The 25631-nt window shown below is 43.7% G+C and overlaps 2 protein-coding genes across 3 annotated transcripts; one reads left to right on the top strand and one right to left on the bottom strand.

The window, feature by feature from the left end:
- Window positions 1-6833: 6833 nt before the first annotated feature.
- Window positions 6834-7070, bottom strand: RB195_009998 (uncharacterized protein; the record flags this gene model as incomplete). Its single annotated transcript, XM_064190796.1, has 1 exon — window positions 6834-7070. One exon carries the CDS (start codon window positions 7068-7070, stop codon window positions 6834-6836), a length of 237 nt encoding a protein of 78 aa, XP_064048379.1.
- A 5573-nt stretch (window positions 7071-12643) lies between these two features.
- RB195_009997 (uncharacterized protein) lies at window positions 12644-25619 on the top strand (the record flags this gene model as incomplete). Of its 2 annotated transcripts, XM_064190795.1 has the most annotated exons (19): window positions 12644-12771; window positions 13845-14001; window positions 15060-15070; window positions 16288-16447; window positions 20568-20672; window positions 20831-20955; window positions 21044-21141; window positions 21221-21341; window positions 21420-21524; window positions 21603-21747; window positions 22238-22413; window positions 22471-22627; window positions 22731-22874; window positions 23107-23174; window positions 23237-23342; window positions 23440-23553; window positions 23697-23930; window positions 24004-24077; window positions 25538-25619. In XM_064190795.1, 19 exons carry the CDS (start codon window positions 12644-12646, stop codon window positions 25617-25619), a joined length of 2310 nt encoding a protein of 769 aa, XP_064048377.1. The 2 variants fall into 2 exon arrangements, with proteins under 2 accessions (XP_064048377.1, XP_064048378.1); XM_064190794.1 differs by lacking the exons at window positions 12644-12771; window positions 13845-14001; window positions 15060-15070 and having other exon boundaries at window positions 16289-16447.
- Between the last annotated feature and the right edge of the window lie 12 nt (window positions 25620-25631).

Raw genomic sequence — 25631 nt, 5'->3', positions numbered from 1 at the left:
TGATGCCTTTAATTTGCGTTTTTCGGCAGCAATCACTCATTATCGTTGTAATGAGGCGCCCGCAATGGGCAACAGTATTTAGTTATTATTTTAATCTCATTTGTTTCTTTGCTCTTTTTTATCGGGGCTTCTTAGTGCTTTATTTGTAGTTTCGAATTTCTGAAAAGTTCTTCGCTCTAAGTAATTTGTATGCTCTAGAATAGGAAACGAAATACTGAATCAAAAGGCCTCGTTCATTGAGTCCAACATGTGTGTCACAACATTTCGAAATGACAACCTGCTGCACCTGGACAGTTTGCCTCCAGCGCAATTCACTTTGAAAGCTGGTTGGATTTCGTGTTACGCTTCTTCCTTTCCGAAACAATCGTTTATGACCACTTTGAAAAGAATAGTTTTATTCCACAACACTTTAGTAGGATTTATATACGAATATGTGGCGTGGTAGCGTATATATTTGCGCATCTATTCCATAGTTCTTTTGGATTTGTCAAGGAGTTCCAGTAGATTTATCCCTTTTTTGCTTGTAAAGGTTTTCTATAAATTTCCAAAATTTCAAGTAATACATTTACGCTCACACGTGCACACATATGCCAAATTTCTACAACCCGGCCAATTTATTGATGTTAAGGCTGTACTTGCTCCAAGTATGTATGGCTCTTAGGATGTGTACATACTTGACCCGTGTTTACTTTGCCCAACTACAGATACGCACCAACAACGAACTCAACTCCTCCGTGGAGGTGCACGCTGTGTTCGATCCTATCCTGACGGAGCACAACATTTCTCAACTTTTTCATAGTCGATACCTCGGTACTTGAATCCCTTTCACTTCCACCTGTGTATTCTCCAAAGTGTGTCAGATTGTTCGTTCTATGCGCGTAGAGTTTTGCATATGCATGTAATAAAATCAAACAAAAGCAAAACAGTCCTCCTCTTCTTCTTCTTCTCTTTCCTTTCTTTCTTCTTTCTGTCTCAACGCTTCAGTTAATGAAGTGGTGCCTTAATAATCAAGTTAGTGTGAGAAACTGAAAATTGATGAAAATATGCGATGCATCAAAAACCTCGGGCCATCTTCAAGTCTTTGATAAAGGTATGGTTGTTGAGACGTCAGGGGCCAGAAATAAAGTTTCACCAAAACCTCGTTAGCAAAACTGAAAGAAAAGCATAAATTAAGTGATTATGGCTTCACACGGCTCAGAATCAAAGACTAATAGCGAGAGGAGCAAGAAAAGTAGTCAGTTTTCGCTGTACTGTTCATCTTATTGATATTTTTTCCAAGAAAACACCTAGTTTCTAGGGAGACACTTCGCTATGCTCTGGATCCAGCAATCTCAGTTTGTCATGCTACTCCTAACACTCATCACTCTCAGTTTAGTTTTTGCTAGAAAATGGCGTTGATTGCGCCGTTCCTGTCGCGGCATTTACGGAATAATCATCTTCGTGAACAAGGACTTTCGTTGCTTCCGCACATCCCACATGCGTGTAAACTAGTAACTTTGATTGCACCGACTGTATAAGCAATAGTGGATTAATTCTTTTCAATTTCTGCCTTCATAAAATAACGGTACATTATCCGTTAGTAGAATCACGGTGTGTTTTCATATGCCCGGAACTTTTGTTATTTCTGTATCTTGTTACTACATAGATCGGTTCGGGTCATCGAAGCAACGTCGATTCGAGAAGAAACTGGTCTACACCAAGCTCATTTCCTAGTTATGGTCCTGACGTCATTAGCGTATGAATGCGCGCAAATGTACGTGATGACCGGCAGCCTGTATTCTCCGCAGTTTTCATGAATACGGTCCAATTTTATGTTGACGGAATCACCGGGGCATACACATATTTTCGCTCACTCAGCCGAGTGTTTGACCTTGCGTGGCTGGCGCACATCCATTGTTCCTGTGCTCAGCAGCTAAACAATGCAATCGCACTGATGACAGTCATGATGGGCACGAAACACCTCATCAGTCGGGCAGAGCATCCGGTCGGCTATTCCACTATCTGCCGCCGATCCCCACACTCCCCTCCGAACATGGAACGACTAGTCGGCCGCTGGTTCGCTGTTCGACACTTCTGCGATCTCTCGGGCGATTTACAGCGGCAGGCGTGGAAGTGCACAGAAAACGAATAGAGCGGGTAACAAGGGCATCGGGTGCAGGTTTGTGTCCGTGGGCACCGGTGGCCACTCCAGCGACTGACTGAGAAGGAACTGTCCGGCGTAGGTAGGCGAAAGACCCGCCAGACCCCTTTCCTGTGCGGGGGCGAATTCACCGTCGATGGCCTGCCAGATAATGGCAAGGACGCTGCCACCTGGCCACTATCGATCCAAACAACCCAGCTGACCGTAGTTCCATTTCTGTAAAGTTGTGAACCATTCACTACTTCCAAGTCAGCAGTTGATTGCTATTCCCTCTCAAGCTCTTGCACTTGGATGTTCAGCTCTTTTACTCCGAATTTCCAGTGTCGATGTGTATAGAAACATGTTTTTTGCGCTGATCCGATTCTTTTTTCCTTGAATTGACCTTCGCCTGGGCAGTGATTAATAGCGACTTTTGAAAAAGATCCATATGTTTCGAACGCCGCCGTTGTATAGGACATGAGGAATCCATTCATTCTGGGTAGAGCCCACATTTCCATTCACATAATTGAAGAAGGTAAAACTACTCTTATCTCTTCATAATTACAACAGCCGCAAATTCTACAACGAAGTTCTGATGGACCATCTTTTTTTTCTAATTTTTCTCTTTTCCTTTTTTTTCTTTGCCTTTATTTTTATACAACAACTTTTGAACTCCTCATTTGCTCTGGAAATATGTATAATATGCAACAAATCATAAGTCATCGAACTAAATCTTGGCCGTTACTCTGAAAAGAGGTGAATACAGGAAGGAATTCCATTGTTCAGTACCTTAGTTCAGGTTCAGTTCGGTTCTCTTCTTTTTGAGACCTGTTAAAGGCCTGAGTTCCGGCACTGTATGCCCAGCTACATTGTTTTTTACACTCAATTAAGTTAGAAGAAGTGGAATTAAAGCGTCCTTTATGCGTCGTTATACAACTTTTTTTGAAAATGACGTGGTGAATTCAAACAAAATGACAAGCGCAAACACTAACAAACAGGTTTTGCAATTTATAGCAGCACAAACAAAGGTGACAGTTTATTTGTGTGGATATTTTGGTGAGTCCTGCCCGTATCCTCTATTGTGGATGGTTAAGGAGTGAGACGGAATTACTTGCAACTAATTGTTCGCTGTACGAATCAATTTAATCGCAAGAAAGTGCTAAGGCAACAACCGTTCTCGAACTCGAAGGGTCGTGTTTTTTCAAGGTCTTCACACCCGATTTCCCGTTAGATGCATGCGCGTCCGTGTTGCGTCGTCTTCCTCGCGGTTCCTCCGGCTGTGTCCAGTTGTGTGTTCAGCCACGTACGTGTGATGCCGTGGCGGTGTTGTAATCGAGATCCCGTAGGCCCGTGCTGACCAGATGCGCCGCCGAACGTTGTTGACGAAGTTGTGGTTGAGCGGCTAGCGAGTCAATATAGGTACGTGTTGACCGCGTATCGCATGCCCAGCGCTTTTTGTCTCGATCCAGCGCCCGTTGTTGATCTGCTGCTGCGCATGATCCTTGCGGGTCGCCGCCGCAAGGACCGGTGTTCGTGGAAACCTGTGCACGTTCCAGCCGAAGTTCATAGTGTGATCACCGGCACTTTCACACATCAGCGCGTCTAATTCCATCGGTCGCCTCAAATCTTTGTGCGTTCACATCCCATCGCTATGTTTGGGCAGCGGTTTCCGATTGCGCTCGGTATCGATTCGCTTTTTTCATGGCTCGTTTTTTCCTTGTTCCACATGCAGAAATCGCCGTTGATTCGGTGCACTACTAGCTTCCTGTCCCGTACGTACTCCAGTTTACTCGCGTAGCGGACGTTTTTTCTGCGCTCAACTCTCCCGTTGCACTCCGGACTCTTTCACTCACTATGAAACTCGAGACTTTGCTTTCAAATCACCATTGCTGTTCGTTTACGCTGTTTAGTGATTTTCGCTGAAGCATAGGTGCTACTAAGCGCAAATCTTTTTTTACACGTCCTTTGTTCAAATTATTCCGTTATGTAGACGATTGTGTGATGCATTGAACAGTTCGAAACCAACGTTGGTAGCCTAAATTGGGCGAAATGCCTCCGAGACCTCTTATTCACTCCGTCTCAGTTCTTGTCGTTCGACGTGTGTCCTCCTATCGTTGGATCCTCGGAAAACAGAGGATTGTTTTGCACTTTTACCTCCGCTTGTTATTGACAACATGTATTCTTACGTATTTGCTTGCCCTTCGATTGCACCTTTGCATCGCAAGGCGAGTTTGACATATTAGAAGAAATTTGTGGCCTTTTTCTTCCTCTTTGCTGTTCTTGCTTACGCTTGTTCCCATTGTTGTGTTAGTGAGATTTTTTTTTGTGAGATTAAATCTGGAGAAAGAGAGAAGGGACCTCGACAACATGTACATCTTTAAATGTTTAATTATTCACTCCAGTATGCTGATTTGGAGTTCCTTTGCAGTTTAGCCATTTTTACTCCTGTAATTCAATTATTTCTTTTTTTACCAATGGGCTACGCATGTTTTACTGCTCCTATACGCTTTCTTCCTGCCAACTACATTTACGATGCATTGAATTACATTGGAATATGTAGAAGACGTCTCTCAGTTTTTTTTTTAAACTTTCCTGAAATGTTGCTGCTCATGTGGTGTCGCTTTCGCTTCTTCTTTTTCTTCAGAATATAAAAAAAACCAAGTGAATGAAGTAGTGAACATTATACACGTTTTGCTATACCTCAGTGATTTTTTCTATGTAGTTTAGTGGGTTCTGGTCTTTGGTCCCAGTCTTCTGGACTCCTGGACTGGTAGGAATCCATAAATCCCTAGAAGAGGTGGTGTTCTTGCGTTACATGAGCTTTTTTCTTGGATTGCTCATAGCCTTCCATGTGGGTTTGCTGTTAATCTCCTGCACCTAGCGGCAATTAGTACGTCTGCTTCACTCTTGGAATTCCCTCTTTCAAACTATCAACACAGCCGGTTCTTTAAATTCAAAGCTCTTCGTTTATTTTTATGAGGGATTGTATACGCTCGTTCCCGGAGTGTACGATCCACGTTCACAGCAGGTTATTGAGACGAGTTATAGGTTTAATATACCCGCTATTTGCGCAGTCCAACTATGCTTTTTTGTTGTTGTTTTCGTGGCGCGTCAGTCGTTTGAATTTTATGTCTGCTTACGCAGCTTTACATTTTCTCACTGCTCAACTCAGACTATCGCTCTAATACGTAATCCCTTCCTAAAACCGCATGGCCGAACACCCTTATTCTAGGAAAAGAAAAGAAACGTCCGCGAATACTCTCGCATACACTGCAATGCGTGGGCGATGGTATGCGAGAATTCCTGCAGAAATCTGATCGTTTTCTGCCTAAGTCCCTCATGTTTGCATTGTTAAGCCGTCTAAAGGCATCACCCCACGAATCTGAGGTGGTGCAGAGTTCAGGTGGAGTATTCGTATACGGGATGGGAGACTACGGAGAGGGAGGTGATTCCGTCCATTTCTTGCTAATTGCCGTAAAAAACGGCCCGGAAGATGCGGCGCCGCACAAGACTGGCGCGCTCCAATCGAACTTCTTGTACAAAATGATGCGCCAAAACGAATGAAGCCGTATCTTCCGGGCCGTTTTTTACGGCAATTAGGAAGAAATGGACGGAATCATTCCCCTCTCCGTAGTCTCCCATCCCGTATACGAATACTCCACATGAAATCTGCACCACCTCAGATTCGTGGTGTGATGCCTTTAAATACTTTTGCTGCTCCGATAAAGGGTAGAGAAGCGGCAACGCGCGGCGGCAGGCGGGTCCCTCGCAGCAAACGCCCGAAGAAGGTCATCGCGCATTTCTTGCCGCACGCGTACTCTGCGTCATTTTGCGAGTGCGCGCAACGGCGAATCACGCTTACTATTCGTTGTCGTGCGGGAAAGCAGACGCGTCGAGTTGAGTTGTCGCGCTGTGCCGCTTGCGCATAAGAACTATAAAACGGATAGAACTATATCGTCAAATAGCACGGCAAAACCATAAGAGCTGTTTTCTGGTTTTCTACTCCTGCGGTTAGCACTTCCTGTATTCATTTTCACATCAATTATGTGCTCTTTTCACTGCTCCAGATGATAGCATTACGGTCATAGCGAGCATTCCCCTACTTCTAATTTTCATTAGAAAACATCTGATTTTTTTTGTGAAAATTCCGCTGAGAAGTTGAAGTTTGGACCATTCACCTTTGCATTCATTTCTGGCTCCTTGCGATAGAGAAGGCTCCTTTTTCCTATATGCTAAATCAATTCGTTTTGCTTCTTCCTAGTTCAGAGAATCAGGCCTTCTGTTTTTGAGTTTCTGTTCCTACTGTAAGACTCAAAAAGGACACACCCCATGCCAACATCAATCATCCGCGTCTCACGAAACAAGTTGCTAATTAGTTCTTCCAGGACATATTCAACAGCCGTGAGACGTGTATGTCATGCATGAAGCAAGCAGAACATCGCTGAGATAGTGACGGCGACCATAAAAGGAATGCTATATTTAGAAAATAAAGTCAACAGCTCAGCGGAAAAGTCAGCGTTGAGTCATATTTTCATAGCCCCATATGGCGTCCTACCATTTTAGATCTCAGCCGCCTGCAGCGATTCTGAAGTGGGGTGCATTTCACAGCTACACCGAACTCGAAAATAATTCGCTTTGTTGCTTCGGAAAAAGGTTTCGATTGAAAGTCTGTTGTGTCTGCCTTTACTGCAGTATTTACTGACAAAAGACACATTCATCGGTTTATTTGCACATTCCATCCCGTTGCTGGTTGCGAAAGAAACAGTTGTTCGGGTGGTTTCTTCCCTGCAGCTTCCGTTTTGCCGTTTCTGTTGGCCTCATTTCCATGACGACTGTCGAAAACGGTAATCTCGGGAAGATTTTCGTTGACGAAATGAATGTGCAGCTTCCTATCCGTCACCGTTTGAATGTGTCGCTTTGCTGCTCTTTCTCCAGCGTTGCAGTTTCCCATCCGTAATGAGGTCCTCAGGTTTCCAGCAATTCTATCTTTCTGTTGAATGACCCTTTCATGTTTTTTTGTTCCTTTGAGTGAGACCAGTCAGTGGTGGAGGTCGCGGGAGCTGCATAGCGGGGATAGGTCTTTTTGCGCGCTCAATTTCACCGAATGTCAACCTCAGCCACGTTTTCTGCCCCTTGCACCGTATTCGGCCATCCACCACCTGTCTGTCGATGCTTTGCGACCCGTGCCACATAGGTGGGTAGTCGCGCAGGTGCACTCATCGCCGCCATTGCAGCTCCTCATATTTTCATCATTGGATGCAGAATTAGTGATTTACTTCGGAGATTGTTGAAGTATGATTTGCTGTTCTTCAGCTCGCTTGTTTTCCTGCTATGGCTTCTACTTTTGAAACCAGTTCAATTATTTCAGCGAGAGAGACAGAGAGGAAGTAGTCGCAGAGAATATGCGCTTGATTACTTTTTCTTTTATCTCGGCTACAGTGCAATCATACATTTCTCATTATTTTTCGTTTCACTTCCCTACCAAGATTCCTAGCAGTTTTCCTCCATAATAACATGTTCCATGCATTTATTTGTTCACTCTTTTCTTCTTGATGAGAGTGTCTAGCAAACCTGCTTTTTTTCTTCTCAATTTCTGACTTGTGGAGCCATGAAAAGAAAGTCAAAATCGTGCATGCTTACTTTCGGGCAGCGTTAGAAGAAGTTCTCTAAGGTGAGATATTAGTTCAACGAGACGAACCCATATGGCCGGCTATATGAAACTGCGTGGAGTAAAGAATATAAGATAGAGTTCTTGGCTTCAATCACCTTCTTTGGGATGCAAAAACGCACTTGACTTTAATTCGAAAGCGTAAAAATTTATGTGCGCATCGTCGACCTATCAATGACCAGTGAGGACAAACCAATGTATTAAGTCGGTGTTCTTATCAAATCAGGCAAGCTTGGTACTAATAAAGTGAACAGGGATGGATAAAAGCTTCGGTTTCGTACCATCTATCGCGCGGACCTGCAGAACCTCTTATCACTGCGCCACAGACCCTTGGAGTAGAGCGGATTGCTGGTAAGATTAATTGTCCGACGAAGCGAGTCTTTTTATCCGCACTGAGTGAGGAATTCCGCCTAGACTTCGCTTCATCTGGTCAATTCAGTGAGTGTAACAAGTCGCATCGTTGGATTAACTGACTCATTCTGTTGCCCCTGTCACCTCGAATTCTTGACTGTGCAGGCGCGTTTCACATTCTTGCTGTCATTCCTGACATCCGCTTCTCAATTTACATTTACGAGCGAGAAAACCTAACACCGAAAATTTCCTCGAACACTGTCTTGAAAAGTGTTCTCTGCATCTCATTAGTTGTCTGGATTTGACAGGGAAAAGTGCTGACAGGAGCGCGTGTGACTAGTGAAACTGAGCCAACTTCAACTTCACATTCACAAGCAACGCCCATTTAAGCATTTGGAGACTCCACCGTCTCCCCCTTGATCTTGATCGTACTCCTATTCTTTCAAGTATTTCAGGTGCCTAAGTATGTGTTTGTTTAAAGTAATTCATTTCCGTTCTTCTATGAAGTCTCAATTTGGAATATTTTCATGCTGGATATTTCTGGTGCCTTGTACCATCTATGTACAAGCCCAGTACTGAAATAGCATTCTTCGATCTATGTTGATTGACTACGGTTAGGTTTAAGTTTGAGCTCTCACTTCATATATTCCCGACGTCCTCTATGAAAACGCGCCACTCTTTCGTCCCGCCCCCGTCTGCGATTCGTCGAAAATCCATTCAGACGCCCCGATAGGCAATTTATTTCATTCGACGAATCGCAGGCGGGGCGGAGCGGTGGCGCGTTGCAATAGAGGACGTCGTAAGAAATCGCATTCCGAAGCAGTCTGTTTACAGCGGTGAAGAAAGGGATGAACGGAACCACCCTTGTATTCGTAATGTACTACCCGATATAGGTATACTCCAACGAAAATCCATATCTCGCCAGATTCGAGGGGTGATGCCTTTAATTCGGCATATCCCAGTTGTAGATCAACGAAGGCAATCCCACCTCCTTCCAGCACCCCAAAAATTGACTCGCATCAATTAGAAAAACATCTTCGTGAAATTAGTCGGTTGTCTAAGGCAGGCACGCAGGCAAACTTTCTAAGTTTTCTCCTAACTTCTGCATAGTAGGTAGAAGAAGCGCTCTAGATGTTTCAGTAGATGTTTCGCGGCTTTTTTTCAGCCTATGTAAGTCGTTCCATCGTTTCACGTGTATTCCGCAGAGGAACGTTACTGGGTATCATATCAATGTACTACTATCAGCGTGGAAAAGCTCGGATACAGTAGCGCACCGAAATGCGCAGGAAATCAGTCTCGCAAAAGTGTCTTTCCTCGCCTGGTAGATGCGCGAGATGTAGTAATTTAGTGGTTCAAATGTGCCATCCTACTTTCTTCGTTGTAAAGCACCAATTGGAATTTGCCAGATTCAAAAAGTCAAACGACAAAATCTGACGATTTTTATCTTTCTGGAGTTTACTTTTGAAAGTAGTTCACACACTTCGATGCTGAAACCTATTGCACATGCGTCTTGGGGAATTCGTCGAAATTTGAGGCGTCGCTGAGTTCTTCAAAAATCATCCATTAATTTTAACTAGCACTGAGTTTTCAGTTCCCATTCATACCCGTTAATGATTTAGCGATTTGATTTGGATTTCATCAGTCCATGGCAGTAAAATTTGTTCTTTGAGGAAGAAGCACAAAAATGTTTTCCAAAAGATTCTGCCCTTAGTTTTCTTTTTCTCTCTTGGAGATGATAAGAATAATTCACTTTGGTTCCAAGAAGTTCCATTTATTTATGAGAAAAGAAAGAAGAAAAGCGAATTAGTGTTATGCTGAGAACGGATACTCTGCAAGTACACTTTCTTTTCTTTTAATTCGTTGACGAATCAAATCACATCTAACTTTTCTTTTGTTTCGAACATTTGATTATGTTCTTTGATCCAAATTAAATGGTACTAGAACCAGCGATCCTCCTGTCTTTCTGAGATTCAAATCAATGGTAGTTCACATATATTTACTACGTACAAGTTTGTTTACTGTACACTATCTACCGATCCCCACGATGAGCGCCTTATCAAATGCAGGGAAAACTTTTGTGATGCCGTTGTACCACTTGATCTATAAATGAGAATTGTGAAGTAACCACTTTTACATAAATACACTTGTATTCTGTAGTTTTTCAGGCACTCTTTTAAGTTTTGGTAGTAGTATGGTCAGATATTCCCGAAGCAGCTTGGGCTCTTCCTAAACACTAAAATTAGAAAAGTTCTAATTTCACGAATCTATCAGCGTATTGTGTTTCCTTGCGTCTGTTTTAGTTTGGTAATCAAAATTACTCGAAACTACTCCTCTGCAAATTAGTTACCATGGTAACATTTCTTTTTTTACGAATTCAATGCGAAAAACTCTTCGCTCCGCACCGTATCCGCAGGTGCGCTCGACTACGGGGCTGAGGTTCGATTTGAAAGGAAAACGACTGAGGTTGAATGCGTCAATTACGTGTGTTGTTAGGCGCGTAGCCAGTTTCAAGCCACCTCTCAGTTCCCCACTGAGCTATCGAAAGAACAGTGCAATCGCGCCAACTCCTTCGACCCACTCATCACTGCTGCTGCTCAATAAAACCAAGAACTCGATCTCCGCACGCTGCACGTGTTCTGCGCACGATTCCTTGGGATTTTGCCTGGATGCGTCAAATAAGCTCTACTCATTGTTTATTCAAATAGCAGTACGAGTGGCTCTTCCTCTGGGAATCACTGAAAAATTGTTCTGTTCCTTTTAAAGGAGCAAGTTTGCAGAATCTGAACTTTGTATTTATATTCTCTCTGCGCTCTAATCCAGTCCTGAGCGTATATTTCTAAATAATTCCTCGTAATCCCCTCATTTGTTTATTGATCTTAGTAAGTTTTCTCCTTTTGGCTGGTCTTTTTTCTCGTTAAAACTAGTAACACAATGTAGGCAGCGAATTCAGGATACCGTACATAGTTTGGCGAAATAAAGCAAGAGCGCTATAAGAAATTTTCGCTACGTACGTAAGGATTGATGCGTGGCAATGCGCAGCGACAGAGGCGACCTCTCAGCGATGAATGACGCGAAAGGGATGTTCGCACACTTTCTGTCGCGAGCGTGTGCGACAACTAATGACAGCGATCGTCTGCTGCCGTGATGTAAATCAAACGTGCTAAGTTGTTTCCTTGCGTGTGATTTCTCCCGCCGCGACCCATCGTCTCAAAGGCAGATCACGATTATGACGTGGTGCAAAACCTAAAGCGAAAACGTACAGATAGCAGATTGTGGAACCCAACGTCGTACCCCACACCCATCTTTACCCATTCGTCGTAAAAAAGGCATGGGAACCGCTTTAGTCAATACATGGTGCATTAGATCGCACTTTTAGTACCCGTTCTGGTCCCCTTAGCAGCCTACTCAATTGTCTCGCTTGAAAAAGTTGATGAGAAGACATAATTGGTCTTTGACCGATTGCTCGTGGACGCGGTGCTTGCACAAGGGTGGCGTTGTAACTCAAGTCGTCATAAAAACGGCGTTCCACAGCACTTTTTACGGCAATCAGGGAAGATGAGCGGAAACACGCTCGGTTCCGCGATCTACTACCCGAACTCTACGCTTTCGATGTGGGTTCCGCACCACGTCAAAATTGCGAAACGCTGCCTTCAAACAATGCTATGAAAGGTGTTTGGACTTTTGTCGCTGTAGCTGACTCGCTGCCTTGAAGAGTTTCGGCGCAAAGATGTTGTTTACTGCGCTAATTGGTAGTACTTCTTCATTTTCACCAACACCTACATGACGCGATGATTTTTTCTGTTCCAATGAAAAGCGCAGCTTGTTTAAGGTCAAAAATCAAGCAAACTGCAAAGGATGGTTCGTACATACGAAATGTTAAGTAGAAGTAGAGCTCACTGCTGCTTTGATTCAGCGCAATGCAGGAACGAAAACTGTACCATCCCTCTATATCGGCTAAGTCTTCGAATTTGGAAAGTCAAGCTTATATGACTTACTTGTTAAGGCTACGAAGTCCGTACTACTTTTTGTTTTGGGAAGTATAAAATTTGTCGAGCTCATTTGATTTCGTCCATTTTTTTTGCGAGAAAGCAAACATGGAGAAATTCAGAAAGTCTATAACGAGAGGTGAAATTAACTGCAACTCCTCGATTACTGAAGACGTACTTCCCAACGTCTACGAGAAACAACTAGCAGTATTAATTGAACGTATCAACAGTGAAATAAACTTCACTCATATGGGACCAGAGAACAGAAATTCCCTTTGGAAACCTGATGGGTGGCTCCTTAAAAAATAACAGCAGGAAAAGCCCTTTTCCCTACTTTATTCTACTGCTGCAGAATCCCGATGGACCACAGCGGGCTACGAGTTTAATACCGAAACACTTCAAGAGTATTATTCGTATTATCACAAAGCACATAAGCATGAAAAAGTCCAATTAAAAACCCATAAATGAAATAACAGATATATAAAATGTGTCAAAAGTGAAGGAAGTAAAGAGAAATCCATGAAATGTGTGCTCAAAGGTGTAGAAGAGGCTGCGACAAACTTTTTGTCGCTTCCGTGCCGAGCAGATCTGGAGGTAAACAGTGTGAAAGCTGGTCAGGCAGTTCCCACGCGACCTGCATCGCGACGGTATATGTAATATAACTTTAATTCGAGACTACAGTCTGATAAAGTTTCATGATAGCCTGGGTCTAAATGGGTGAAAGTGAAGCGTTCTTTTTCAGGTGGTTTCTAAAGTAGTCATCCACATCCTTGTTGCTGATTTTTTAAAGCAAATATTAGTGTCTTATGGCTTTTAGCAACGTTTTATAGATCGTGGGCCAATTTTTTGTTGTTCTGGAGAGGTTGTGTTTGCCTCACAAGTCTCTACCTTACCTGTTGCAAATCTTGAAGGCTTTTATCCTTTTTTGTGGCTGAAAATGCAAGCATACTTCCAGCTCAATAACCACAACCTCAAAGCTACCTCCTATGTGGAATACTACGGTTAATGTAAAATGCGTTCAGGCTCGAATTCTTCTTGTCTTATTGATTTTCAGTCTCTAAATTAGATGCATAGATGTTCCGCCTCATATAGCAGAAATAACTGCTGCATCCCGTTCCGTGATTCAAGATTTTATCCGCGTTTTTGCGGACGCATCAGCCGCTCCTCGTTTCGCATATGTACAACGTTTTTTCGTTCTCGTGATAACCCATCTGGTGCCTAGGATACGAATTGAAGCGAGTCTTTTATGTGGCTACGTTAGCCGTTAGCTGCTCCAAACGATGGTCGCGCGATTCAGCGCAAGAAGCACTGCAGGCATTTCTACGTTAGTATACATATTGTTGTTGTTAATGACTATAATCTTCAACAGCGTCTACTCAAAATTCCCCACAGTTTCTTTACCAGTTACTGTGAGTAGAAGTCGAATTTCAAAGGTATCGCTCGTACATTAGAAGACTTCTTACTTCTGGTGGTAGCGGCACTTTTGGAAACTCTTGAAAAACCAGATAAAGGGAGCCGTCAAGCATCGCAAGCGTAGGAGATATACGGATTTTTAATAGCTGTGCGGCTAGTACCACAGTATAGGATTGAGACGAACACGAACTTCACCGTTCTTTGATGCTGTTTTACACCAGGAGTGGTTTGCTCGTATCTTGCTTGTTGTTAGACCGTAAATTTATTCTTTTGCGGCGTGATGTTTCGACTCTTACGTTTTCTTCAGAACAGAAGACGACTACGGTATGAAGGAGTCTATTCGAAGAGAAGGAAACTTGGGTCATCAAATCGCCATCTCGGACAAGGAACGCTGCTCCGTGTCTTCGTGGAAAGGAATATCGAGAAAATGTTGTTCAAGCAGACTCACAACGTATACGAAAAGAGTGAACGACAACTTAATCGAAACTCAGGCTCTTCAAGCGAGTAGTGAGGAGAGCCCTTCTGCCTGTACACCCGACGCCTACCTGTGCAAATGAAGTCCTAACACATCTGCTTATGCACCCGCACATGCCCGTGAAACGATGGAGTCTTACCGTAAGGCGTCCGTCCCTCCTATCCACAGTTCCCGCACTGCCTTAAAGACTTTCTCCGTCGCTTTCGCTTCTAAATTTCATTTCACGTCCATGGAAATGGACGGAATTTCGTCCGTAGAGGTCTTCGGCTCGGCCGAATACAGCCGTACAATTACTCACACGACTGCACTCTCAATTTCATCGATTTTCATTCGTTCTTAATTCAATTCGGCTGCTTACCTCTGTGAAATCTAATATTTCTTCGTAGACAGCTTCATAATACCTTGTCCCCCTTAGTGAAGAAGCTGAGCTGAGCCTACCATCAAATAGCCAGGGCGAATGCTGGACGAACGTTGCCGTACGCGCAGGGAGTATCAAAAACTGCCATCGTTTTGTGATTCCCAGATGATTAAAATGTCATAGTTTACGTATATGACCTTTACACGCGAATGTATGGTACCCACGCAGATGTGGAAATACCATACCCATAGTATGGTATTTTCACATCTGCATGTATCTTTTGTGTCCTTAATGTATCCAGACTTGAGATGCTCTCAGCCGTAAATCGTTTCCTTAGTATTTCGTCGGATTTCTTCTGTCCCAAACCCATTTTTGGAGCGCGTCGATGATGTTCAAACTTCCCTTCAAACCTTTTTTTCATAGATTCTCTGTGCTCTACTTGTTCGTCAGACTATTGCTCACTTATTGTTGGACACATACTTGCTGTTTGTATATGTAGATTTATTCATTTCATGTTCATATTTAACATCTTTCGCTCCATTTTGTTGTTTTCTTTTCCTTCTAATGAGAGATGTTTATGCTCATTCTTTCAACAACATTAGCGTTAACAGAATTTATCGTCGATTTTGATTTTGATTTCAGGTGTGATCTCTTGGATGCTCATGACTTGACCGTGTTTGCTTTTTGAGAGAAGCAGAATGTGAGTGATGAATTTACTCGGCAACTAATTTTTCTTTAAAATTTATTCTGGCTATTTTGCAGCGTCCATCTAAAAGATAATTAGTATGAAAATGATGCGGAAATGAAGCTCGTGGAAATTTATGTTTTCCCTATAGATAATCTTTTTATTGAAGGCTTCTCATTTGAAGCCGATGCTCCTTGTCCTGACACGAGTAGCTGCCACTGTCACTACTACATCGGAGGGCAAAATTCTAATACTTTTTTTCGCATAACATTATTAACAAACATTATTCTTGTGAACGTTGTGAAGAGACCGCGCAAATAGTAGCGCATTATATCGTTAAGTAGCCAGCTGCTTCACTCCCCATGAAGCAGTAAACTTTCTTAATTTTTCTTCAATTCATATGAAAATATCAATAATGTAGCTAGCTCTTTCAGTGCGGCCATGAGTTAGGAAAAGAATCAAGAATAAGAGTGCACATGTTCAGAGGGGTCATAATGAGGAGTGAGATGATCGCCAGAATCCTCTGACCGTGCATTTGCTAGCACTGCTCACCAAAATGTGCTCTAATTAGGTAGAACCTATAGTTGGGTCAAAACGACATGAAGCAAGATACCGCCGTTCATTGCTCCCGTGGGGACCGTCGCGAACTGCGGCAATGAACGGTGGTGCCAGAGGTCCTCTCTCGATCTCAACCGCTACGCTCCACTGCGCCGTTTCCAGCGCAACCGCTTGGCCAACTGCACAGTGCCTTATGTTGTCTTGACTGTACTATTGCTCCCGTGGCGAAACGGTAGCCAGTGGGAAGTTAGGTAACACAGTGGAAATCCACCAATGTTGCGTTCAAAATGTCTCGACAGCGGGCTATTGCACGTAGCGAAACGTGATAGGTCCCAACGCGGGAACCGCAATTTGATGAAAGAGGTAGATTACGTAGTAATGAAATAGAAGCGCGTCAAGTAGATTTCGTCACTCACGTGTAAGGGATTTTTTTGTGTGGAATTTTTTTGCCTTGTGTAGGATTGCGTCCTCGTGGTGAGACTTGCAAATGGTTCTAACCCTACCTACTGATCGAAGCAACCGAACATCGGAAATGCCTGCGAACTCTGATTTTGAAGTTATCACGAGCATACGTTCGCACTTGATGGAAAAGAAAAAAATTTTGATAAAATATTGTTTGCACAGTTGTGCCACTACTACTATATTCGTGTTTACATTTGAACTCTATCATTTAGAATGCCTTCGTTCTTCCGCACACTTTCATCGAGGTTTCGTCGTCCACCTCGCGAGGAGAACGACCCCAAGCGGCATGATAGTATCCGCGTAGACAGCCGTCGACAAATTAGCTGCAAAATACTCCTGCTTGATGGAACGGACCTCAACGTTGTTGTAACGGTATTTCCCTCATTATTTTTCTAAGTCATTTAGATCTCACTCGAAGTTAGAGTTCAAGTGAGGTCACTTTCAAGTTCTTGAAAGTGGCCTCACTTGAACTCTAACTTCGAGTGAGATCTAAATGTTATCTCGAACGCGTTTCATTTGTTTTTACCCCTGGTTTATTTTTATTTAGCCAGTATCTAAGGAAGGCTTGTGAGAGTATCATAGCAGTGAAACGGATTCATAATCCAGTTGTTGCATATGTGAGCACGTGGAATAATATACCACAGTTGCCCAAGTATAGTGTAGGTAGGCGGCTCCAGTCTTTTAAAGGCATCTATCTCCTGTTTGATTTCATTTTTACTGCGCTACTTGTGGTTTACCACATCCGTTTTTCTTGCCCTTCAAACAACTCGCAAACGTTCACTGAGAAAATTACCTTTCTGGTATTTTCGACTTTCTTGTTTATATACTCTCGGTGTGGTAGTACGTGTGTGGTAGGAGTGACGCGTTACGTAGTTGGGAAAGGCAGGTGCTGCCCCGACACCAGTATACTGTTCAGGATTCCTTTTCTTTTCTCCTATAATTACACTCCGTTTTTTATATAATGATTCATGGATACATTTTTATGTAATAATGCAAAAACTACGTAGTTCTAGTAGAATCCTTTTTAGTTAGTTCTGTCGTTTGTTTGTTGGTAGTGTTCCTGTAGTGCTTAATTTGTTTTTTTTTTTTGGAAATTTTTGAATTTCTGTAATTTCTGTAACTTCGTAACTTGTAGTCGAGCTAGTAGCAGAATTCTACTTAGAATTTTTGGAGCAGGCTTTGAGGCGCCTGAACAATAAAACACCAGATGAAACGAGGATCTTGCTAAGACAATGTAATCTTACGCATCAGAGTTACACAACAAAGGAACGAATAACTGTTAAAAAAAAAGAAGAGAAAAATAACTGCGAAGAACTGGTTTCGATCTATGCGGCGCGATGGAGCTAGCGGTTGGATCGAGGTGGGACTATCAAACTGCTTCGAACTGCAGCGATGAGTGGTGCTAAGAAGGGTCTCCTTCGTTCCTAACTGCGACGCTCCACCGTACCGCAATGAGCGCAGCCGCTTACGCTACTACATCGAGCTTTGTGTTGTTTTGCACGTGACGATACACCTTCACTAAAATTTCAATCATAAATGTGAACGCTGCAGCGCGCTCTACTTTACGTTCCACTGTGAGCAGAACCGCTCTTATTATAGTACCAGTCTGAGCGTCCGGCTAAAGCTGGACTTCAGACTTTCTGTAGTGTTTGCTTCGCTCGCCTTCACTGATCAACGAAAATTAATATTAGTGTTATTAGTTCTATGAAAGTGGACTTGTGTATCCTCAGCAATCCTTCTTCCTTTTTTATATTATAACTAAATGCGAAAGGTTTCATAGTCTTCTTTCTAAACGCGTCAGTTCTACATTTGCAGAACACTCGAGCTTCAGCTTCAAACACTCCTTATCAATATATTATAGACAATATTTAAAAGTATCTCGCGAAATATGGGTTTTTCGTGTTTTTTATAAACGGTTATCAAAGAATGGTGTTTTGGCATAAAATGACGTGAAAGACATCATCCTACTGATAAAGATAACGTTCCACGTCAGATCACATAAACATCCTGCTACTATTTAAGCAGCCGTTTTCATGCGGGTTTCCACTTTCTGAGAACGGCATGCTACCAACTTGAGGCAAACAAAGTAGGGAATAGACACGCGGAGGAGTCGTAAAGGTGAAAAGCAAAGCGCTCAGTCGCTACGCTATGAAACGGCTGCGACCATCTATCGTTTGCGTCTTGCACACGAAGTTATCACGCACCATTTCGACGCCTGTGGACCCGCCGCACCCCTTATTGTAGCTATCTGGCGCCGGCGCACCAATCTGACGCCGGTGGATCCTTCGCACCCCTTCTAGAGGTTTTTGGCGCCGGCGCATAAATCCGACGCCGGTGGACCCGTCTTACACCATTTTATAGCTTTCTGGCGCCGGCGCGCCAATCCGACGCCGGTGGATCCGTTTTACACCATTTTATAGCTTTCTGGCGCCGGTGGACCAACCTGACGCCAGTGGACCCGTCGCACCCCCTCCTATACGTATCTGGCGCCTGTGGACCCGCCGCACCCCTTATTGTAGCTATCTGGCGCAGGCGCACCAATCTGACGCCGGTGGATCCTTCGCACCCTTCTAGAGGTTTTTGGCGCCGGCGCATAAATCCGACGCCGGTGGACCCGTCTTACACCATTTTATAGCTTTCTGGCGCCAGCGCGCCAATCCGACGCCGGTGGATCCGTTTTACACCATTTTATAGCTTTCTGGCGCCGGTGGACCAACCTGACGCCAGTGGACCCGTCGCACCCCCTCCTATACGTATCTGGCGCCTGTGGACCCGCCGCACCCCTTATTGTAGCTATCTGGCGCAGGCGCACCAATCTGACGCCGGTGGATCCTTCGCACCCCTTCTAGAGGTTTTTGGCGCCGGCGCATAAATCCGACGCCGGTGGACCCGTCTTACACCATTTTATAGCTTTCTGGCGCCAGCGCGCCAATCCGACGCCGGTGGATCCGTTTTACACCGTTTTATAGCTTTCTGGCGCCGGTGGACCAACCTGACGCCAGTGGACCCGTCGCACCCCCTCCTATACGTATCTGGCGCCTGTGGACCCGCCGCACCCCTTATTGTAGCTATCTGGCACAGGCGCACCAATCTGACGCCGGTGGATCCTTCGCACCCCTTCTAGAGGTTTTTGGCGCCGGCGCATAAATCCGACGCCGGTGGACCCGTTTAAATTTTATGCTTTCCAATCCGACGCCGGTGGATCCGTTTTACACCATTTTATAGCTTTCTGGCGCCAGCGCGCCAATCCGACGCCGGTGGATCCGTTTTACACCGTTTTATAGCTTTCTGGCGCCGGTGGACCAACCTGACGCCAGTGGACCCGTCGCACCCCCTCCTATACGTATCTGGCGCCAGTGGACCCGTCGCAACCCCTTCTATAGGTATCTGACGCCGGTGGACCCGTCGCGCGCCCCTTTTCGAATTTCGTGACACACACACACACACACACACACACACACACACACACACACACACACACACACACACACACACACACACACACACACACACACACACACACACACACACACACACACACACACACACACACACACACACACACACACACACACACACACACACACACACACACACACACACACACACACACACACACACACACACACACACACACACACACACACACACACACACACACACACACACACACACACACACACACACACACACACACACACACACACACACACACACACACACACACACACACACACACACACACACACACACACACACACACACACACACACACACACACACACACACACACACACACACACACACACACACACACACACACACACACACACACACATATATATATATATATATATATCATGATCATGATGATTATGATCGTCAGAGATGTTACCCCTCTTTATTACTGCTAATGTTTCGGCGTCGTCACCTTCGTCAGAGCCTGGAAAGTCGGAACTTTTGTAGCATGCCCTCTCAAATGCCTCAACCGAAACAAGTATAGTTGCGCTTACATAAGTAGCCGTTTTGCCGTGATAAAGCATAATATAATCGACAACTTGCAGAGATTATTCCAAAATTCAAGAAAGGACGATCATTCACTGCTGAATGATGTAGCTTACTTAGTTTTCTATTTTCATATTTTTGTAGGAAAAAACTTTTATAGATCATAATTATCGGACCATCCACGTAAGATGTATTCGAAAACTTCTGCGAGTTTCCTGGCTAAAATAACTGACACTAAGTAAGCCGTAAACAAGAACGTTAATGAAAAATTGGCTCAGAAGTTGTAGCAACTGCGGATACATATGTACTTGTTGCTCCTCCCTAATGAAATGCGTGTAAATAAAGAACGCATACAGAATAGCAGAAGCAAGCAAACGAAAGATGGTGCACTCCAATAGAGAAAGAAAACAAGATGCAGAAAAAGAGTTGATTCAAATCAACAAATGTTTTGTTTTATAATATATGTCCTATACTACTCGTTTTTTAGAAAAACGCTTTGGCATCAGAAGTGTACGAACAAGTTTTCTACTCCTTGGACTTGGAGGAGAGAGATTACTTTGGATTGCAATTCACTGATCATTATCATGTTCAAGTAAGTGACTTAACATTTGGTTGGAGATATCTGTGTTTATTTTGAGTGTTCAAGCTAGTTTTTTTTACTCACATGTGCAGCTGGAGATGGCTGTCGTTATCCGCTCATATGCGCTATAGTTTTGTTAAGTTATCGTGTATCGATTTTCAAAATTTCAGCACTGGCTAGACCCTCTGAAAAAACTGATCAAACAAGTCCCCATAGGACCTCCTTTCACTTTCCGGTTTCGGGTGAAATTCTACACAGCCGAACCTAGTAGCAACCTGAAGGAAGAGCTCACGAGGTGTGTACCTTTTATTTCATTCAACTAGTAGTATTAAAATACAACCGTGGCTTTTATGGTGTAAGATCTTATACTGTTTCATATTTAGATATCAGTTCTTTCTGCAACTCAAGCAAGATGTGCTTTCTGGTCGACTCCCATGCAGTAAAGCGGTTGCTGTTGAGCTGGCCGCATACGCTTTGCAGTGTAAGTGCTCTCTGCAGGACAATGTTCTCATAAGTATAAGCAGTTGTGGATGTTTATACTCTGAATTACTGACTTCCAGCTGAGTTAGGCGATTACAATCCAAAAGAGCACTGTGCTCTATTCATCTCCGAGTTTCGATTCCATCCTGAACAAGATGCTCAAATGGAAGTCGAGATTTTAGAGCGGTACAAACTATGCAGGTGAATTTTCCCTTGACCTTTTATAAATTACATTTTTTTTCTCTATAAGCGCCACATAATTAAAAGAAAGTTGTATAGAGGTCAAACTCCCGCTCAAGCAGAGGCTAATTTCTTGAATCGAGCAAAATGGCTGGAACTTTATGGTGTTGATATGCACACCGTTGAGGGCAAGGATGGCAATCAGTGCGTTTCTTTGTTGCTGCACGTATAACTTTTTACTTACTGAATTTACTGACCGAAACTCTCATTTTATTCATTCAGGTATTCACTTGGTCTGACACCTTCAGGAATGTTGGTCTTTGATGGTGCGGAAAAGATCGGACTTTTCTCTTGGGAGAAGATCCAAAAGCTCGACTTCAAAAACCGCAAAATCACATTAGTAGTCGAAGAGGATGCAGATAAGTCGGCGAGTTTTCATTGCATCCAAGAAGGAAATCTTCGCTCGTAGCTCTGAGAAGCAGCCAGTAGTGTCTCTCAAATCATTCAGTGAATTAGAAAACTGCAGAATCTAAGATTCTAATTTTATAACTAACCCGTTAGTTGATTCAATAGACCTCAGAGGCCTGATGTGTGTCGGGCGGAGCGATCTGAAACTCGGTGCGGTTGCGCAGTGGTGTTCGTTTGAAGCGGTGCAGTGGAGCGAGCGATTGCCTTTCTTTTTGGAGTGGGACCCTTTCTAGCCCTCCTCATTGCTGCAGTTCCAGGGAAACTAGCGATCTTTTGTTTGGTTATTCTGTTATTTGTTGTTGTAGTGTACAAATACGCTTGCGTTTACAGTCCCTCGCGATAACTCATGTTCAAAGGGGCATTAACTAGCGCTTATTTTTTGGTAGAGAGACTTTTGTGCGACTGAAAACTGTCTTCAATACGGCGGTAAATCACTTTGTACATTCTAGGCAACGGGACAGGTCCAGCTACACACGTTTGTTTTCAACCTTACCTCTCACAAAGCGTGCAAACATCTATGGAAATGTGCTATCGAACATCATACCTTCTTTCGACTGAAGACGCGTTCATGCGTCAAACATTCCCGGTCACAACTATTCCGCCTAGGCAGCACTTTCAAATACCGGTAGCATAGGTTTCTGGTTTGTACATTTAGTCGTAGCTAGAATGTCGAGTTTTACAGAGGTCGCACAGAGTACGAAACGGTTCACAAAGACGGCGCTCGTTTGTCGCGAAGAGCAACTTCAACATTTGAAAGAAGACCGAGCCAACGATATGGACCGCGACAAAGCCACGCAGTTAATGCTCAACAGCGCAAATCCGATGTTGCTAGAGAAGTGGTAAAACTTTTCTTCTGATAGGTTTTATGCTTACAGATATTACTTTATTTATCGTTTACTGTTTACCGGGATTCGTCCGTAAGACCTTCCGCTTTTATTGCAGTTAGTCGAATCTGCTGTTGCCAAGCCCAAAAGCTCCTCATTGCCAGTTGATCAGCTGGTTAGTCACCTTACTGTGGGCGATGAAAATGACAAAATGCTCGTCACTCCTGCTGTTCCAACAGCTTCCGCAACCTCAACAGGCACTGTAAGTTCTTTTTTCCACTTAGCGATTCATCTTAGTTAAACAAATCCCACCATAACTATAACAACTATGTTATAACAATCAAAATAACTATGTTCACAACGGAAATCCATTCTTGTTCGAATAAGGGTTCGACGGTATTTCGCACTTGAAAGCATTGTTTCTAAAAGCTCAGTTATCGGTAGTTAATTTCAGATGTAGAGGACGTGAAATTCCTGTTATTTCTTTCTTTAAGGGATCAGTTCCAATATCGCGAATTGCTTCCGCTGTCTCGTATTCAAGCTCCATCCTCAAAAGGGAAAGGTGACGACTAGATTCGGTGTTTCAGTGTGATTATGTCAATTTATCGGATTTAATCTTTTCAGTGACAATATTGCCAGTCATATTCAAGTGCAACCAACTGTGGCTGTTCCTCCAACACTACCTTCTCATCATATCACAATGATTCCCATCTCCACAATGAAAGAGAAGGTGTTGTTATTCTTCAAAATCATTCCAAATAGCATGTCATAAGAACACATGTGTTTTCTCCCTGTTGTGGCACCAGACAAGATTTGGCATCTTACAGAGTCCTTCTCCTATGGAAGAGAAGTTTTGTCAATTCTCTGACACGTTGACGGAACCGCCCACTTTACGCTCTTCGAGCAGAATTCCGAAGTACGTGCCGTTGTCCTCGGAAAAAGTAAGTGTACCTTCTGTTCACTTTATTTTGTAACCATAATCGCACTGTCGGTAGTTACGCTACTCCACATTTTCTCTTTCATACCACGCAGCATGCTTCTACGCTACATTCCCTCTTTTCAAACTGTCTAAACCTCGCTTTAGGACCGAGTAAATGAAACAGGGATGAAACCACAGTCTTCTACAGCAGTTTCACCTCCACTTTTGAAACAAACAGATAAGGGCGATCTTGCAACGGATCTTGAAAACGTTTCGCCTACTTCACTCACAACTTCCCTCTCTAACCAGAAGTCGAAACCTAACACTGGTATCCCGAGACCTTCAAAATTACGCCTTCCCGTTGTAAAACAAAAAGCACACGAAACTAATAATCAACAGGTACCCACAGCCTTTTTTTTCGATTTCACTTCGTTCATATTATGCGAGTTTTTTTCAAAGAGTTTTCTTTAAGCAGGAGCCTCGGATATCTCGAATTCCGAAAATGTCAGATGGGTTCGGACTGCGAGCAACAAACAACGGGTTAAGGCCAGTCCTTTTGAATATGTGAATTAAGAATGAAATAGATTTTTTTGCAAACTAGCTTGGGATTATTACCTTTATTTGAAAAATTAAGCCTAGAGTTGTAGAAGGCTTCCTGGACAGTACTACACTTTTTTCGGAGATTTTGGCGCTAACCTACACAACAAAATGCTACTTCTCAAAACCCCGTCTATTTTTTCATGAGTGGAAAATACTCAATAGTGAATTAAAGGCAGCGTATCTTAATTTTGACGTGGTGCGAAATCTCCAGCGAATGCACAGGCTTCGGATAGTAGAATGCGGTACTCAACGTGGTTTTTCCCATCCTCCCGATTGTTGTTAAAAAAGCGCGTGGGAACCGCCTTAGTTCCTACGAGGTACGCTAGAACGCGCTTGTGTGTACATGTTTCGGTCCCCTCAGCAGCCTATTCATTTGTCTTTCTTGAATAGACTGGTGTGATGATATAATTGATTCTAAAGCGCTCGCGCTTGGATGTGGCGCGTGCACAATGGCGGCCCGTTGCAACTGAAATAGTAGCGAAAGTAGTGAGAACGAGGTCTTCCACCTGAGCTCTATGCGTTCGCTGCCCTGCTTTTCGAGTGAACTCTGCCACTGCCCCACCCTTTGTCAAAGTCGTGATACGCTGCCTTTAAAGGCACTTTTGACAAAGTGTGGGGCACTGGCAGGGTTCAGTCAAAAAGTGATTTCTGTGCTCTTGTTGCTTGTCGAACTGTATACTCCTATTACGTCACTCGAGTTTGTCAACTCCACCCAAAGTTCGTTTCGAAACACAGATAAGACAGCAAAAATCCAGATAGATTAGATTGTCAGCAGAATTCGCAGCCGGAATTACGACGTGCGGTTGCGGTCCTACGAGTTGGGTATTTACTGGCAATGCCTTCTAACTGGTGGCTTCCACAGTCAATAGTCACCAAATTTGTAAGCAGCAAGTGGCACCGCAATTACGCGCTGTGAACTCCGCTGACACCCTTGCGGTTGCAAATACAGCATGCCTATGTAGGCGTGGAAACAGTATGATTGGAACGCCTTTTCTAATGGCGGTACATGTAACCATAAACGACATGCATTCTGCAGAGAGGAGCGGAGCCGTGGAGGGGAGTCTTATGTGCTCTCCACAAGATAGGAAGGAAGACAAATCAACACTAATGCCGTCACTTAACCAATGAGTATTGAGAAGATTTTCGCCATATTGAAGTGGTAGTAAGGTGGGCAGGATTCTCGCTAGCTCCATTCATCTGCAGTCCGAGTGGAGCTAGCGAGGGATCCCCTCCACTCGTTCTTGCCGCTAGCTCCGCCGTGCCACTTCGAACGCGGCCGCTTGCGCAACTGCACCAGGCTTTAGATCGTTTTAACCCGACTGTGACTGTTGAAACAACTATATAGATTGTTCGTTGATTTCAAGTGCACTTGCTGTACTCGATGTAATTTCTTTTGCTCATTTCAGCTCATCCTTCGGAACGACTCACATCCCAATCAAAACTGGACTTGACAGATCATCGCAGAGTCGGCTCATTACAGATTTGTAGATATTTCGGCTG

This window comes from Necator americanus, chromosome III, assembly GCF_031761385.1.
Source record: "Necator americanus strain Aroian chromosome III, whole genome shotgun sequence".
Taxonomy (NCBI): Eukaryota; Metazoa; Nematoda; class Chromadorea; order Rhabditida; family Ancylostomatidae; genus Necator; species Necator americanus.
The sequence above is the reverse complement of the archived record's forward strand: the minus strand, read 5'-3'. Positions and strand labels throughout refer to the sequence as shown.